This window comes from Xiphophorus couchianus, chromosome 9, assembly GCF_001444195.1.
Source record: "Xiphophorus couchianus chromosome 9, X_couchianus-1.0, whole genome shotgun sequence".
Lineage (NCBI taxonomy): Eukaryota > Metazoa > Chordata > Actinopteri > Cyprinodontiformes > Poeciliidae > Xiphophorus > Xiphophorus couchianus.
The window spans coordinates 14,615,317-14,629,517 of record NC_040236.1 but is presented as its reverse complement, the minus strand read 5'-3'; the positions used below and the strand labels follow the sequence as shown (position 1 = coordinate 14,629,517).

General features: G+C 40.1%; 1 protein-coding gene across 3 annotated transcripts in view; it reads left to right on the top strand.

Annotated features, from left to right (window-relative positions):
- Window positions 1-1,313: 1,313 nt before the first annotated feature.
- shc2 (SHC (Src homology 2 domain containing) transforming protein 2) overlaps window positions 1,314-14,201 on the top strand; it is an 18,623-nt gene continuing 5,735 nt past the window's right edge. The window contains exons 1-10 of one of the 3 annotated variants that reach the window (XM_028026625.1): window positions 1,314-1,487; window positions 2,756-2,895; window positions 4,951-5,217; window positions 9,257-9,327; window positions 11,406-11,466; window positions 11,606-11,725; window positions 12,816-12,869; window positions 13,057-13,108; window positions 13,264-13,390; window positions 13,901-14,081. In XM_028026625.1, the coding sequence (XP_027882426.1) occupies window positions 5,035-5,217; window positions 9,257-9,327; window positions 11,406-11,466; window positions 11,606-11,725; window positions 12,816-12,869; window positions 13,057-13,108; window positions 13,264-13,390; window positions 13,901-14,081 (849 nt within the window). In that variant the 5' untranslated portion in view covers window positions 1,314-1,487; window positions 2,756-2,895; window positions 4,951-5,034. The other 2 variants (XM_028026624.1, XM_028026623.1) reach the window with 2 other exon arrangements.

Sequence of the window (14,201 nt, the reverse complement as noted above, 5' to 3'; positions counted from 1 at the left end):
TGCTTGGAAGCGATGCCGGTGAGGCAGCAGCGAGCTCTGCCTCACCTTGGATTGCGCAACCCCTGGCTCTGCGCTGGCTGCTAAGCGGAGAGAGCATGTTGCTGTACGGCGTCAATAAAATGGTTTAAACAAATTTAATATGTGAACTTATTTCCAATAATTTAGCTTATGTATATAATGTACAGTGCTTTTTGTCACCAACTGTGTTTGTGTAACGTGTTTCGTGTAATGAGCGATTATAAACGGCAGAGAACAGGTTCGAGGTGAGGCAGGCAGTTCTCTTGCCTCATGGCAGGGGGCGCTCAAGATCCCAGACGTTCGTCTTGTTCACTCCTCAACTGCCGAGTAAGTGACAGCGAGCTAGGCTAAACGATTCGGGAAGCAAGTCAAGTGCAGCGATAGATTATAATAGAGATAGTGATTTTTTTCCTCTCGCTTATCCCGACTTTCGACATGGATGACTACATTACAACACTAAAAAAGTTTTCTCAAGTGGACTTTCAATCGAAGCAGGTAAGACAGTAATAACATTTATTTTGTTTTGTTTTTTAAGGAAATGTGTGTTTTGTGAGCTACAGTTTGTATGTGTAAGGATGCAGAAGTGAAACATAACCTGTAAACTGCTGTCAATCTATGCATCTATTTGCAAATCTGATTCTGATGACGTCAGTGCCTCACCAGCTATGAACCTCACCGCACGTCACTGGTGTGTGTGAACCAGGTCCCTGTATCCTTGTGGGGATCTAGTTCTGTCTACAATGTGGGGTTGTGAGAACCACTGCTCCTTATTGAAAATTTCAATAGAATTTATTGGGCCCTAAGAGGGGAAATACTATTTTTGGGTTAGGAGTTAGGTTTAGGCCAAATGTGTGAATTGACTATTGCTGGGGTGTGCGTTTATGGGGGTGGGCGTGTGTGTGTGTGTGTGTGTGAATGTAAATGAATTCTTTGTGAAACATCTTTGAGGTTGCTGAAAGGCTCTATGCAAGTCTGATGTCATTTAATTTCCTATTGTCAAAACAATGACTGCAAATATCATTCTTCTGAGATCAATTTAACATCCAGTATAAATGTGAAAGTACAAAAAGGATCCGTTTGCACAGTAATAACATCTGATTATTGGATTTAATTTGAATAAAAAAATAACATTTTTCTCACTATCTGTGTTAGTGTAGGGGTTTTTTTTTCTTGGAAAGAGAGAACAAAACATACTGAGAAATGCTCGCTGTTGTTGCATCAGTCAACATACATCGATTACATCTGGTTTATCAGTAACTTTATGACTAAGCAGCAAACAAAAAACAAGTGGTTATTTACCGAAAGGCACACTGGTTTTATATGTTACATGTTATCAATTACCAAAATAAGTTGCTCTTACTTTCATTCATTGTCCTGTAGAACTTGGAGGCTGAAGCAAACGTCGTATCAGATGTTTTCAGCTAGAAGTTGCCAGAAATGAGGAGATCTCGATCTTTTTTCATTCTGAGGTAAATATTTAAAATCCTGATATCATTCTGAATTATTTCCCGCTATTAGAGTGTTGTGAAAAGTATGTGTTTCCTTACACATTTCCTTTGCTTATTTAAATCATTTTAAGTCTCATATGCCAATAGATGATTTTAATATCAGACAATGTTAACCTGAGAAAATAAATGGCACCGTATTCAAATTACGACTCCATTTGTTGAGAGAAAATGACAACAACCTGTCTGTACATGAATCAGTAAATGCCTCCCAAAATCTAATAATTGGTTGTGCAGCCCTTGAAAGCAACAGCTGTATTTTCATGACAGCCACCCACAATCTGTATTTTTTTGCATCTCTTTTTTCCACAATTCTTAGCAGAATTGGTTTAACTCAACCACAGGAAAGGCATTCCGAGCATAAACAATCTGTTTAATGTCGATTTAAATCAAGACTGTGACTGGGTCAGTTCAAAACCTTCAGTTGTTTTAAGTGTATTAGAGAAACTTGCTGGTGTGCCACATATCATTGTCCTGCTAAATAACCTGAGTGTTCTTGAGGTCACAAATTGATGACTGGAAATTGTCCCTAAGGATTTTCAGCTCTACAAATTGATGATTCTATTAATTATGACAAGTAGTCCGAAGAAGCGAAGTACTCCAAGACCATAACAGCACCACCATCCTTTTTTTATTATAGGTATGGACATTATTTTCCTGAAATGCTTTTTCATTTTTATATATTGGGATTAATTATGGACCTGCTACTGTTGTGACCTAATCATGGTCACAACACTCCTTAGGATAAGCAATCATAAGGAGTAATAGAAATTTATACATGGAAAAATACTTTTTCATGGCTCTGTACACCAAACATATTTTTGCTTGGTATTGTTCTGAAGGTTTACATGTTTCCTTCAGAGAAAATTAAGATGTGGTAAATTTCAAGAAGTAGAAATGATGCAATAATATTTTAAATACTATTTTGTTAGTTTTTTTCTTTCAATTTAGGAAATCTAATTGAAGTTAAGAATAAATTACATGTGATTCTAGTATTAAACTAAGATAAAATATTACATACAAACATCTTGTTTTAAAGGTGGTGTATTAAGTGACTTTTTTGAGCTTTACTTCAAGTTATAATGTTGTTCCCTCATCAAAACATACCTGTAGCATTGCTTTATTCTTTCAAGTATGTTAGAGAAATCCTTCAATCTTCCTGGCAACCATTTGGGGTGCATTAATGCTTGCTCTCACCAAGCACCACATCCCTCCCTGTGTTTCCCCCACAGAGCTCCTCCAGACTAGTGGCAGGAGCAATTAGGAAACACCTGGTGGAACTGCATATCTGCAGAACTCATCATATGACCTACATCTTGGTGCAATGCTCTCAAGAACGTTGTTAAAGGCTTAATGGAGAAACATTGTTGTGGTAAGGTGTTGAAGGCGAAGTGGCAAAAAGAGCAGGAACCTCTTAAAAAGACAGATGTCTAAATTGCAATGCATTAAATGCAGCATATCAACTGACAGTTAATGTAACACTTATCAACTTGGTAAAATGTGCTCTGACATTAGATGTTAATATTACACATATCACCAGCTGCACAATTTTGGCAACCACTCAAACTCTGCTATATTTGGAACAGAACCTTAATACAGAAGTAACTTCCCCCAACTTCATCCTCAGTGAGACAGTAGAGAGTCCACCAGGGTTAGAAGCTTAAATTTCCCTCAAACAACCAAACTACTGTATATCCACTTAAAATATTTGATTCCATTTTAAGGAAGCTAGAAGATCCCAACAATCCCAACATATGAGTACACACCCTAGGGGATCCCCAGATGTTTTTAGGCCATCCCTTGACTATTCATAATGTTATGGTTAATTGAGTAAACCCCCACTCAATATGAGAGAGTAGAAAAGTGAGTAGAAATGGCAGGGAATTAGTGAAACACACAGGGGAAGGTGCAAGTAAAGAGCTAAAAGGGTCACGCTGAGATGCCTGATTGCTCCCCTGAGAGGTGGATGAGAGGGTGGAGGGAAAGACAATCCAAGCAAATGGAAAAGATTGGATGTTGTCAGATGGGTCGTCCTTTAAGGTGGTGACTCCATTGTTCCTTTTGTTAGGTGCTTCTATATAGCTTGGGTGAAATGAGATCATGCTGACTCATACAAAATTCACTTCAACTAATTGGTTTAGTCTTGTTCCCATGTCTCTACTATAAGTTCATGGGTTAATTTTTACTTTATTAAAGTACCATCATATTTTCTGTTGCGTATTTGTTGGGCCTCTGTTTTAGTATTCAGCCTATGTCTTATTGATTTTAAAAAAAGAAAAGAAAAACATCTTATTGATTGCAGGTTAACACACTGAGCAACAGTATTGATTACCACCTTCTTTTACGCCAGTATCAGACCAGTAAGACTTTTATTATTGTCATCTAATTAGCAGCAACATAAACCCATTAATAATTAGAAATGTATTGCTATCTCTGGGTGCATTCTAGGATTTTGCTTTTGAATAACCCAAAATGGAGTAATTTGCTGAATTGTAGCTTCATGCAAAGCCGCAGGTGACCTGCAGAATGCGTGTTTGTGTCTCAGAGGAGGGCGGTTAAAGCATGTGTGTTTCAGCAAATACTGTCTGAGAGCAGCTGGGCAGGGCAGGACTCACAGGCCAATGACATCATCCATGAAGAAGGAGAGACAGTCGAAAGCGCACAAGCAATCGCTCCTCAGGCAGTAAGAGGAAGCGGGCCCGCTCAGAGCAGGAGGCGTTGAGCAGCAGCAGCATGAGAGCGGGACAATGTCTGAGAGGCGGAGGTGCACACAGCGCTGAGCTGACTTTGACAAGGATATAGGACTCGGTCTGGGAATTTTTCTTCTTTTGTTTTCCTCTCCTCTTTCATTACTCCATCCCTCCCCCTCCCCACTCCCCTCTCTCCTCCATCCTCTGAAAGTTATCCCCTCTCTGAGCTCCTGCTTCAGGCGGCTCCTCCGGGCATGCTCCTTAAGCCAAAGTATGACCGCTTTCGCAACGAGTCTGTAACCTCCTCTGACGACCTGATGCAGAGCTTAGCCATGAGCAGCAAAGTCGTGGCCACACCGGGGGTCTCCTCCTCCTCACAGAGTCTCCCCCTGCCTCCTTTGCCTCCTCTGGATCCCAGCGCCAGGTCCTCCTCCTCGGTTGGGGCCGCAGCCCTGGCAGACTCCCCCTGCCTGGATGGGGAGCAGGAGGCCACCACAACCTTCTGCATGCTCATCCCCAAGATGCCCCAGTGGAAGTTCTCCAACTCCTTGCTCAGCAGAAGCCCATCCAGCTCCAGCTCTAGCAAGGACTCAACCAAGACAGCTTCTTCTCAGGCCTCATCTTCATCACCATCAAACAGGACCAGTGGGGCGAGCCCAGCCAGCGGCCCCGTGGCCAGCCTTGTGGCCGTACTTAACTCCTGTGACCCTGTCTGTGTCACCCCCTGTTCCCTGCAGGCTATCCGAGGGCAGCGGGCCGTAGCACAAGCTGCAGCCTCTGGAGGTCCAGCAGGACATGGATTTGGGGTCGCAGCAGAGGTCATGGTGAGCCCTGGTGTCTCCAGCAGCTCCAGGTCAGGAATGAACCGCAGGACAAGGGTGGAGGGCATGTGGCTGGGGGGAGATGAGCTCCACACCAAGGGCAGCTTCATCCACAAGCCCTCTCAGGGTTGGCTGCACCCAGACAAGAAAATTCTGGGACAAGGAGCTTCTTACATTGTTAGGGTAAGTACATTTAAAAGGAGGATAATTAGTTAACTGTTAACCCTAGTGACACACTAATCTGTTTTTACTTGACAGATATAGACTGAGTTCCCATTTATGCACCAAAACCTATGTCCCTATCTATTGTTCTTTGATCTATGTATAGATCAGAAATGTTTGGAGTTTTCAGTTGTGTAGCATTTAATATATATCTTTTAAAAAAATCTGAATTTTTTTGTATTTCTCTTGCTTATTAAGAGAAAATTTGACCATTCTGATGCAAAATAAGTGATGCATCTATAATTAAAGACTCTCATAGGAAGAAGAGAATATCAAGGCTCCAATTTTTTATTCATTCACTTTCATCCAAATGTGAATGTGAAAAAACAAATCAAAGCATCTCAACAGCGGGCACTTTGTTATGCAGCTCATGTGGCAGTGCCGAGGGAATACATAATTTCATCCAGATAGACGGCTTGGTGCTGCTGGTTAAGAGTCTGTATCATGCTGCATTTACGGTTTCAGGATAGAGAAAAAATAAACCATGAAATTATGTCTCCTGACTGTGGAGACTATTGTTGCTCAACCACACTTTTAAATAAATATGGCTTGTGTCACACTGTATTTAAAACAAAAACTGTGTTTATGGAGCATGTAATCTGCCTGATTGTGAGCTCTGAGTGTGGGAGTGGTTTTCTTTGTGTGGATATGAGCCTGTTTACATTTATCTTTGAAGCGAATAGACTGATTTTATGCATCAATTTTATCTGTTGCTTCTTATAATCATGACTATGAATATGATATACTGTTGTTTGTTTAGGGGAACCTAGGAGATTAAAGAACTTTATTGGTATTTATAAATAATAAATAAAATCAGGGTAGATAAAGTAATTATTAGATGGTAAATCTCATAAATCCGAGCTATCTGAATCCTTATGCGTCATGTTTATCATTCGTCTCCCCATGGCGTCCTCCTTGATGACACTTCACCTCTGCTCCCTCCCCCTCCTCCTCAAACTTAATGACACGGCTCTTGATTACTGCAGTCTGGGGGCCCGAGTGCAATTTCTAATGACATTATACGAGCACCATTCATTCCTATATTCAATTACGTTTAATCACAGTTATTTGCATCATGTGACGAGGATGAGGCAGTTGGATCAGTAGCAGCGGAGGTCGGAATGTTTTGTAAAAGTGATTTCTCGTCACAAAGCTCTGCTTTCCGTGCTTCATAGTGTGGGCTCATCTTATCTCTGATCAATGTCTCCTGTTAATGATCCGTATGTGTTTCTAAGAGTCCGGCATTGTAGGCGTGGTAACAGTCGTCACAGACGACCTGTAAGAGGCAGTTTGGAAAATAACAGGATTGCTGTGCTCCTGTTTGAGCAATTCAGTGGCAAATCCATGCAGGGAGGAGCAATTCGCTGCATGTATTAGTGTCAGAGGGACAGTGAATTGGTGCTGCACTGTAATCATCCCAGTGAGCACCTCTCTCTCTCTCTCTCTCTCTCTCTCTCTCTGTTTCAGTTTGCACATATAGTCAGTCATTCACAGACTTCCAGTCCTCTTCATGGCAGACATATGGATTTCTTAGTCATGTGTTTATATCTTCCTGGTGTCCACCAAGACATGTCATGTGTTGTGTCTCCCGTACGTCTGCTATCTCTGTCAGCCAGAGCACTGCCGCAGCCATTAAAACAAGCACTGCAGCTGCCACAGCGGGTGTTATTATTACACATATTAAGCTCTTTGTACTCTGTCTCATTGCAGTTTTTTAACAGTCATCTTATGCATATTGATCTTCTTTAATGTGACTTGTTAAGTTTACAAAAAAACAAAAACATTTTACTCCCACGCAGAAAAGGCATGGCATTCACTGACTGAGCTCTAAAAAGAGAATCTGTTTGGTGTTTTTTGTCCGTTTAGCCAACATTATGCAACATCTATTGTGATTCTTGCCTCCAGATACAAAATTGTGACTCCCTGACATGACAAACAACCCAGCTGCCAGAATTTATCTCAAAGAAAGAGGCATCTACAACAGAGTTTGAGAAGAGGATACCAGTTTTATTAAATTTGTAAGGAATGTTTCTTGAGAACCCGGTATCTCTAGTCATGGGATGTATAAGTCAGAGCTTTAGCCCAGAAGGACAACATCCAGATGATGAGAAAAGGTGGAGGTTGTGAGTGTGGGGGACGTTGCATCAGCAGATGAAATGGAAATGAAAAAAGGGACAAATTTCTTGATGGAAGACTTCCCTCAAGCCTAAATCTGATTAGAGAGCTTATTAAGCTCATTTAGACTCAGAGGTCCTCTATCTGTCTCCTAATCTCTGCTGCGTGGTTGCTTCTTGCAAAGAACTATCCTCCAAATACGCTGCCTTGTAAAATTTTCCTACCCCTTGAAGTTTTCCACATCTTGTCATGTCGCATCCACAAACTTTAGTGTATGTTGTTGAGATTTTATATGTTAAAACACAGTGAAATGAAAAGGACGATTTTCAAACTGTTGCTCTGATTGTATGTTTATGGCCTTTTCTCAGTCCCAGACCTTTCGCTGCCTCTAGCAGGCTTTTCTTCAATGACTACCCTCTATTGTACTTTTTACTGACCACCATGTTTCACCATGTTACTTGCAAGTTTTTCTCCTCTCCTTGCATTTGGTCAAAAGTTCAATCATGATATCATAAGACCAGAGAATCTTCTTGCAAATGCTTGTTGTGTCTCCTTTATGCCTTGTTACAAACTATAATATGCACTACTAACAGCTTCAGTAATAATGTTGAAGAGTTGTGGAGCATTGTCCTGTTGACAGATTCTCCCTTCTGGTTTCTGGATCTCTGCAGCTCCTCCAGAGTTACTATGGGCCTCTTGGCTGCTTCTCTGATCAAGTCTTTCCTGGCACAGCCTACAGACCTTAGGTGGACAGCCTTTTGGTTTGTAGTTGTGTCTTTCTATTTATGTATGGGGTACTGTGATTTGTGAGATCTATGAAGCTTAAGTTATTGTTTAATACCCAAAGCTTCCTACTTGTTTACTGACCTGTCTGCTGTCTTCCCTGATCTTCATGATGCTGTTTCTCCATTAATGTTCTCTAACAGAACAGTTGAATTTGTGCTGAGATCAAATTGAACTCTTATTTGACAATTTAATTGAAGTACGGAGGAATGAATGCAAATGCATGCCACATTTTTCTGACTTTTATTCATTAAATAAATTTGAAAACCATGTTTTTCCTTCCTCTCTATGCAATATACAGATAACAATAATTCTATTGTATTGAAGTTTGGGTCTATAACTTCAGAAAACGTGAAAATTTTATCAAGGCAATGTATGAAACTAAAAATGTCATGGAGCCTTCTGTAACGTTTATCCCATTTGCTTGACAAACTGAAAAGCAACACTTTTGAGAGCACTTCACATAAGAAGTGTTAACAGTATTAAAAACTGCTCAACACTAAACTAACCAGACAGAAGACAAAATATGAGAGTTTTCAGGATCTAAACCTTGTGACACTTCAGTACACTGATTCTATTATTCATTTGTAGCAGGAACAATCAACCAGATATCGAGAAGTGTTCCTGGAGATGATTTTGCCCTATTAATTGTAGCAGACAGAAATATCCCTGGTTTTATTCTATGACAGGTTTTTCTCTCACATCGATGCAGACAAGACGACATTCTCACGTGAACTGCCTGCAGGATCAAACACCCTCACACATGATCGTCCCCCCCAGAGGGTTCAGAAGCTGCAGATTGTACGCAATCTGGAGCTGAGTGATGCTAATCTAGTCAAGGTGCCATTAGCACCCTGATTTGACAGCCATTAGTGCAACGCTGTGCTAGACAGTTGCTTTCATGTTTAGTGTGTGGATGTAGCATAAAATATAAATGGGAATTATCACGTTTAACAATGGAAGATATAATAGTCTAAAAGCATGGTGCATCAGAAAAAAAAACCATTTGTATTTTAAGTGCCCAACAGGGTCAGTCTCAGAACAAAAATATGTTTCTATGCATATTGCAGAGCCCCATCTGATTTGATGTTTTCCTCTGTAGTATATGGGTTGCATTGAAGTGCTGAAGTCAATGCGCTCCCTGGACTTCAACACACGGACTCAGGTGACAAGGTAAGTCAGCAACCGTCTTTACTGCCCGTGATGAGTCAGGAGAATTTGATCCAATAAGCATAGTGTTTATTTACATGTGCATGGCTGAGATATTAAAGTGCTTGTATATTTAGACTATTTAGATGAATGTTTAGATCAAAATGCTTAATTAAATCACTTAATTTGATTAGTAATTGGTGGATCAGCAGATTTTTTTTTTTCATAAATGCATCAAAGATGGTTCCAATTCCTGCAGTTCAGACTTGAAACTCTTGGCATGCGAGTTTCTTTTTGTTTGTCCTTTTTGTTTCCCTGCGCTGCATGTGATGTTGTCATCTTCAACCCCAAAGAAGCAGCGCACTCCTCTTCCCTCCTCCTCTCTGTCTCTCTTCTCCTCCACCTCTCACCCTCCTATCTCTCCTCTACAATCGATCATCAGTAATCTGAGCCTACCATGCTTCCAAAGCTTAAGTGCAGGGGGAGAGGAGGAGAAGGAGGATGCAGCAGAGATGGAGTGATAGAGGAGGGGATCTATAATTGATGATGTTTGCTAATGACAGTGGAAAGCTGCAGTGGTCTCTGTGAATGCACCCTGTTGGGTAATGTGTTTGGCTGCAAGTTCTGGAGAGGGAGGAGGTTACGGGTGTGCAAAACAAAACAGCAAAAGAAAAACAGAGGCATGAACCCTGCTAAGGCAATTCTGGCTGCTTATGTTTTGGACATATTTTCTTTTTCTTTTTGCTCCTCCTAAATTTGATTTGGTTGTTCAGATAAATTCAGGTAATTATTTTTTTACCTCTTTGTCAATATTAGTGACAAATAGCATCATGAAGACAGAGGAAGAAACCAGACAGGGATACGTTAGGGTTAGGTTATAGAACGGTTATATTTAGGTGTTAGATTTGCCCAGGTAAACTCTTAACTTAAATCCAACTGAAAATTTGTGGCAAGATTTTAAAATTGATCGTTATAGACCTTGTCCATTCAATCTGACTGAGCTTGAAAAATACTAAGAAATCTAGGGAAAAAGGTCTATATATACAAATTTGGTATTGATCAGTTTTCAAAACAACTACTGGTATAATTGGAAGGTGGTTCAGTCAATTCATGACAGACTTCAGATTCGTCTATGTTTTCTTCCATGAGATCAACACTCATTTGTGTTGATCTATCATGTAAAAAATAATACGTTTGCAGTTAATAATGTGACAAAATCTCAAAAAGTTCAATTGGCATTAATATTTTTGCAAGACCCAGTGGGTTGACCTATTTCTCTTTTCTCCCAATTTGAGGACTACAACTACCACTTCATGAAAATTAAAAAAGAAAAATAGAAAAACGTTCAGCTCCTAATGGGGAACACAGGTTGGTAATGAGTCTCAGCATTTAGATACCAGGACTAACAGGGAAAGACCAGAACTGCAGACAATAACAACAACTTCTCTCTCTTCTCCTCCTGTCTCTCCACCTCCCTCTGCTTTCATCAGCATGAGTCATTTGAACATGGTGGTGTTTTTCAAAAATCCCTGAGAAGACCTTTACCCGAGACAAGGCCCAGGACGCTTGCTTTTTAAATATTTATGAGCTACTCGATAGCCGGGGCTGTTGATTTCTGTCCCTACCATCCAATGGCGGACAGATAGCGAGCTACAGCCTCAAGTCTACATTATTCTTCACCCCCACCATCAGAGACACACGGAGAAATCAGGCTTTCAGTAGCCATTAGGTCAACCATTCCCACAGGTTGCAGCTGTTTCACTGCAGAGTTAGAGCAATCCTGGAGAGAGAGGTGCTTTGTGCAAAACACATGTAAACACAACAAGCATTTTATTTTTTTCTTTCTGTAATTTAGCAGAGAATCTCAGCTTTCACATAACATTTTGTAGATCAGTTTGTGAACAACAGGCCAGATAGAAAACAGTTGTTCACTTGTAACAGATTTGGGACACAGCACATCTGACTAAAATTTGCCCTAATTTTCCCAATTTCTTGTAATTCAATAAAGGACGTTAGTTTACTTCAGAAGACTTATTTATGACAAGTGACCAATGTATTTTTCATTAGTGTGACCAGCATCCTCTCCACATTTTCTTTATCAGGGAAGCCATCAACAGGCTTTGTGAGGCAGTGCCTGGTGGAAAAGGGGCTTGGAGGAAAAAGGTCAGTAGTAATATTTTACCTTGAATCTTTACTTCAGTGTCATATGCTTATAATAAGTATTATTTTACCAAAACATGAATGGTTTTAATTAACTCAATTAACATCTGTATGTGGTTGCATTCATTTTCCTTTCATTTAGACCCCAAATAAAGCTCTACAGTCAGTCATGGGAAAGAGTAACCTGCGATTTGCAGGCATGAACATCGCTGTCAACATTTCTGTAGATGGCCTTGGACTTCTCGTCCCAACTACACGACAGGTGAAATTATCTACTCCTACAACCTGAAAGACTAAATTAGACAGCTCTCCTTATTTAGTGTGGGTGCCTTTCAAGATCTGTGGTAGTGTGAAGATCTTTAAAATCCAACTGCACAGAGCTCTCTCTCATCTGGACAGCAAAAACACTCATCCAGAAACTTATATATAATACAACCATTCTCCAAATAGATAAACTTTACTTGCTCTGTTTGAACAAGTAAAGTCAAGTCAAACAAACTCTTATTACAATGAGGACTGGAGTGTCTCAAGGCCGTGCAAATCATCACTTTTCACACTGTAAACACCCAAGTCTGCATCAGTACACGATCTTGTTCATGGAAGTAACGAGTATGTGTAAAGGAAAGAAGACAAACACCTAGAGGGCTGATGCAAATTTGTCCATTTGTAACACGGACAAAAAGACCTTAGGAGTCTACAATTTTCTACCGCCTGACCATGCACCCCTAGCAACCACAAGAATGCAGTGGAAAGACTGTATTGCATTAAATCCTTCTGAATCCAAGAATACCACTGGGATCCTGCACTTTCTGGAGAAATTGAAACAAATATCCCTCCTGCCCAGCATTCTCACAACATTCTACAAAGCTGTTGTTGAGAGTGTGTTGACTTACTACATCTCAGCTTGGTACTTCAGCTGCAATGTAGACTATGCAGATAGTGGATAGTGAGGGGAGCTGAGGAGGACATTGAAGGTTTTCCTAACATTTGTCCCAGATCTGTATGAGGGCAGCTGCAGAAACAGAGCTCTCTGACTCCTTACTTGGGCTATATATACAGTATATACTGTATATATATATATATATATATATATATATATATAAGAAGAACATTATCGTAATGAAGAACATTGTTCTTCTTTTTATTACAATTACTTCATATCTTTATCTATTCATATACAATAGAATAAAAATCAATCAATTTAATTAACTGACTGACTGATTTTTGGTCTTGCTGAATCATTGATTTCCAATCAAGTTCTTAATTTTTTAAGAGCATATTTGACTGTACATGTTTTTAGATTGTATTAAATGGTCTCATGCCATTCATGTTCACACATGTGTATCTTGCAGGTGATTGCACACCATCCCATGCAGTCCATCTCATTTGCCTCTGGAGGAGACACAGTGAGTGGCATTTTCAACCCCCAGACTCTCCATGCCTGCTGTTTGGAATTGACATTTTCATCTTAACATATCCATATCAATTATATTAACCTGGTTTCTAATTTTGTGGCCCAAAAATCAATTAGTTTACTTAAGAACCTCTTATTTATGTTTGGTCTAATTGAACTTTCCATTTTCTTTGTTGCAGGACACACCAGATTATGTTGCATATGTAGCCAAAGATCCAGTAAATCAAAGAGGTAAGGTTTATTTTTTTGTACACAAAGTGTTTATACTCCTTTAAATTTGTATTTTTCATTATATATATCATCCACATTGCATTTTACATATACTGATGATGTGTATGGGTACTTGTTTTTCTGTATGGGTCCATAACCGTTTGGATTTTTTACAGCATGTCACATCCTGGAGTGTTCGGATGGCTTAGCCCAGAGTGTCATCAGTACCATTGGCCAGGCTTTTGAGCTGCAGTTCAAACAGTATCTACACAGCCCTCCTAAAACCATGTCATCTGTTGAGAGGTAACACAGTCCTGAAACAACTGCATACATGAAGTCATAAGTAAACATCAAAAACAAAAACACAGAAAAGTGTTAAATATTGGGCTTTTCAGGCCTTTGTGCTACCTCATACATAGAGCATTTTGGCTACATTAGAAAACCTGATCTACTGTTGATCTTTTAATACTTTTGTTCTTGTGTTACTTTCGTGTTTGTTTGAAACTTTGAATGCTTAGATATTTTCACACTTTTACCAAGCATCAATTATTGAATGACGCTTTTGCAAACAAAGCAGAAACTCAAGCTAAGCTTTATCTTCTGTTCCGGTTTCAAATAAACATCCACCTTCCTGTGACCAGCAGCAAGTCTTCATAGTTTTATAGATCACATTTGGACGTGCACAACTGTGAACTGAGATTTCCTTTTCTAATTAATTATGGCAAGAAGTTGAACTGGAAAGAATTTAGAAAATCTTAGGTTATTTCCTGTGACATTTAGCCATGAATTCAGAGAATGTGCATTTGACTTTAGGCCTGTCAGGACAGAGGAGCTGGTGTGGGGCGAGGATGAAGATGCATCAGAGCATGATTACTACAACAGCATCCCTGGGAAGGAGCCGCCTGTTGGGGGAGTCGTGGACTCTAGGCTGAGGCCCACTGGGGCCCTGCTGGGTCACATCCACACCCAGCCACAGAGCAAAACTGCAACTCAGGTGAGCATCATGAATGTGGAAACGGTATCCTGTCAGGTCAGGCTGTGGATTCTAAATATGCATTTGTGACTCTTTGCTAAGAACAGTGTAGGTGAAATTCTGTCTTTATACACCTATAAA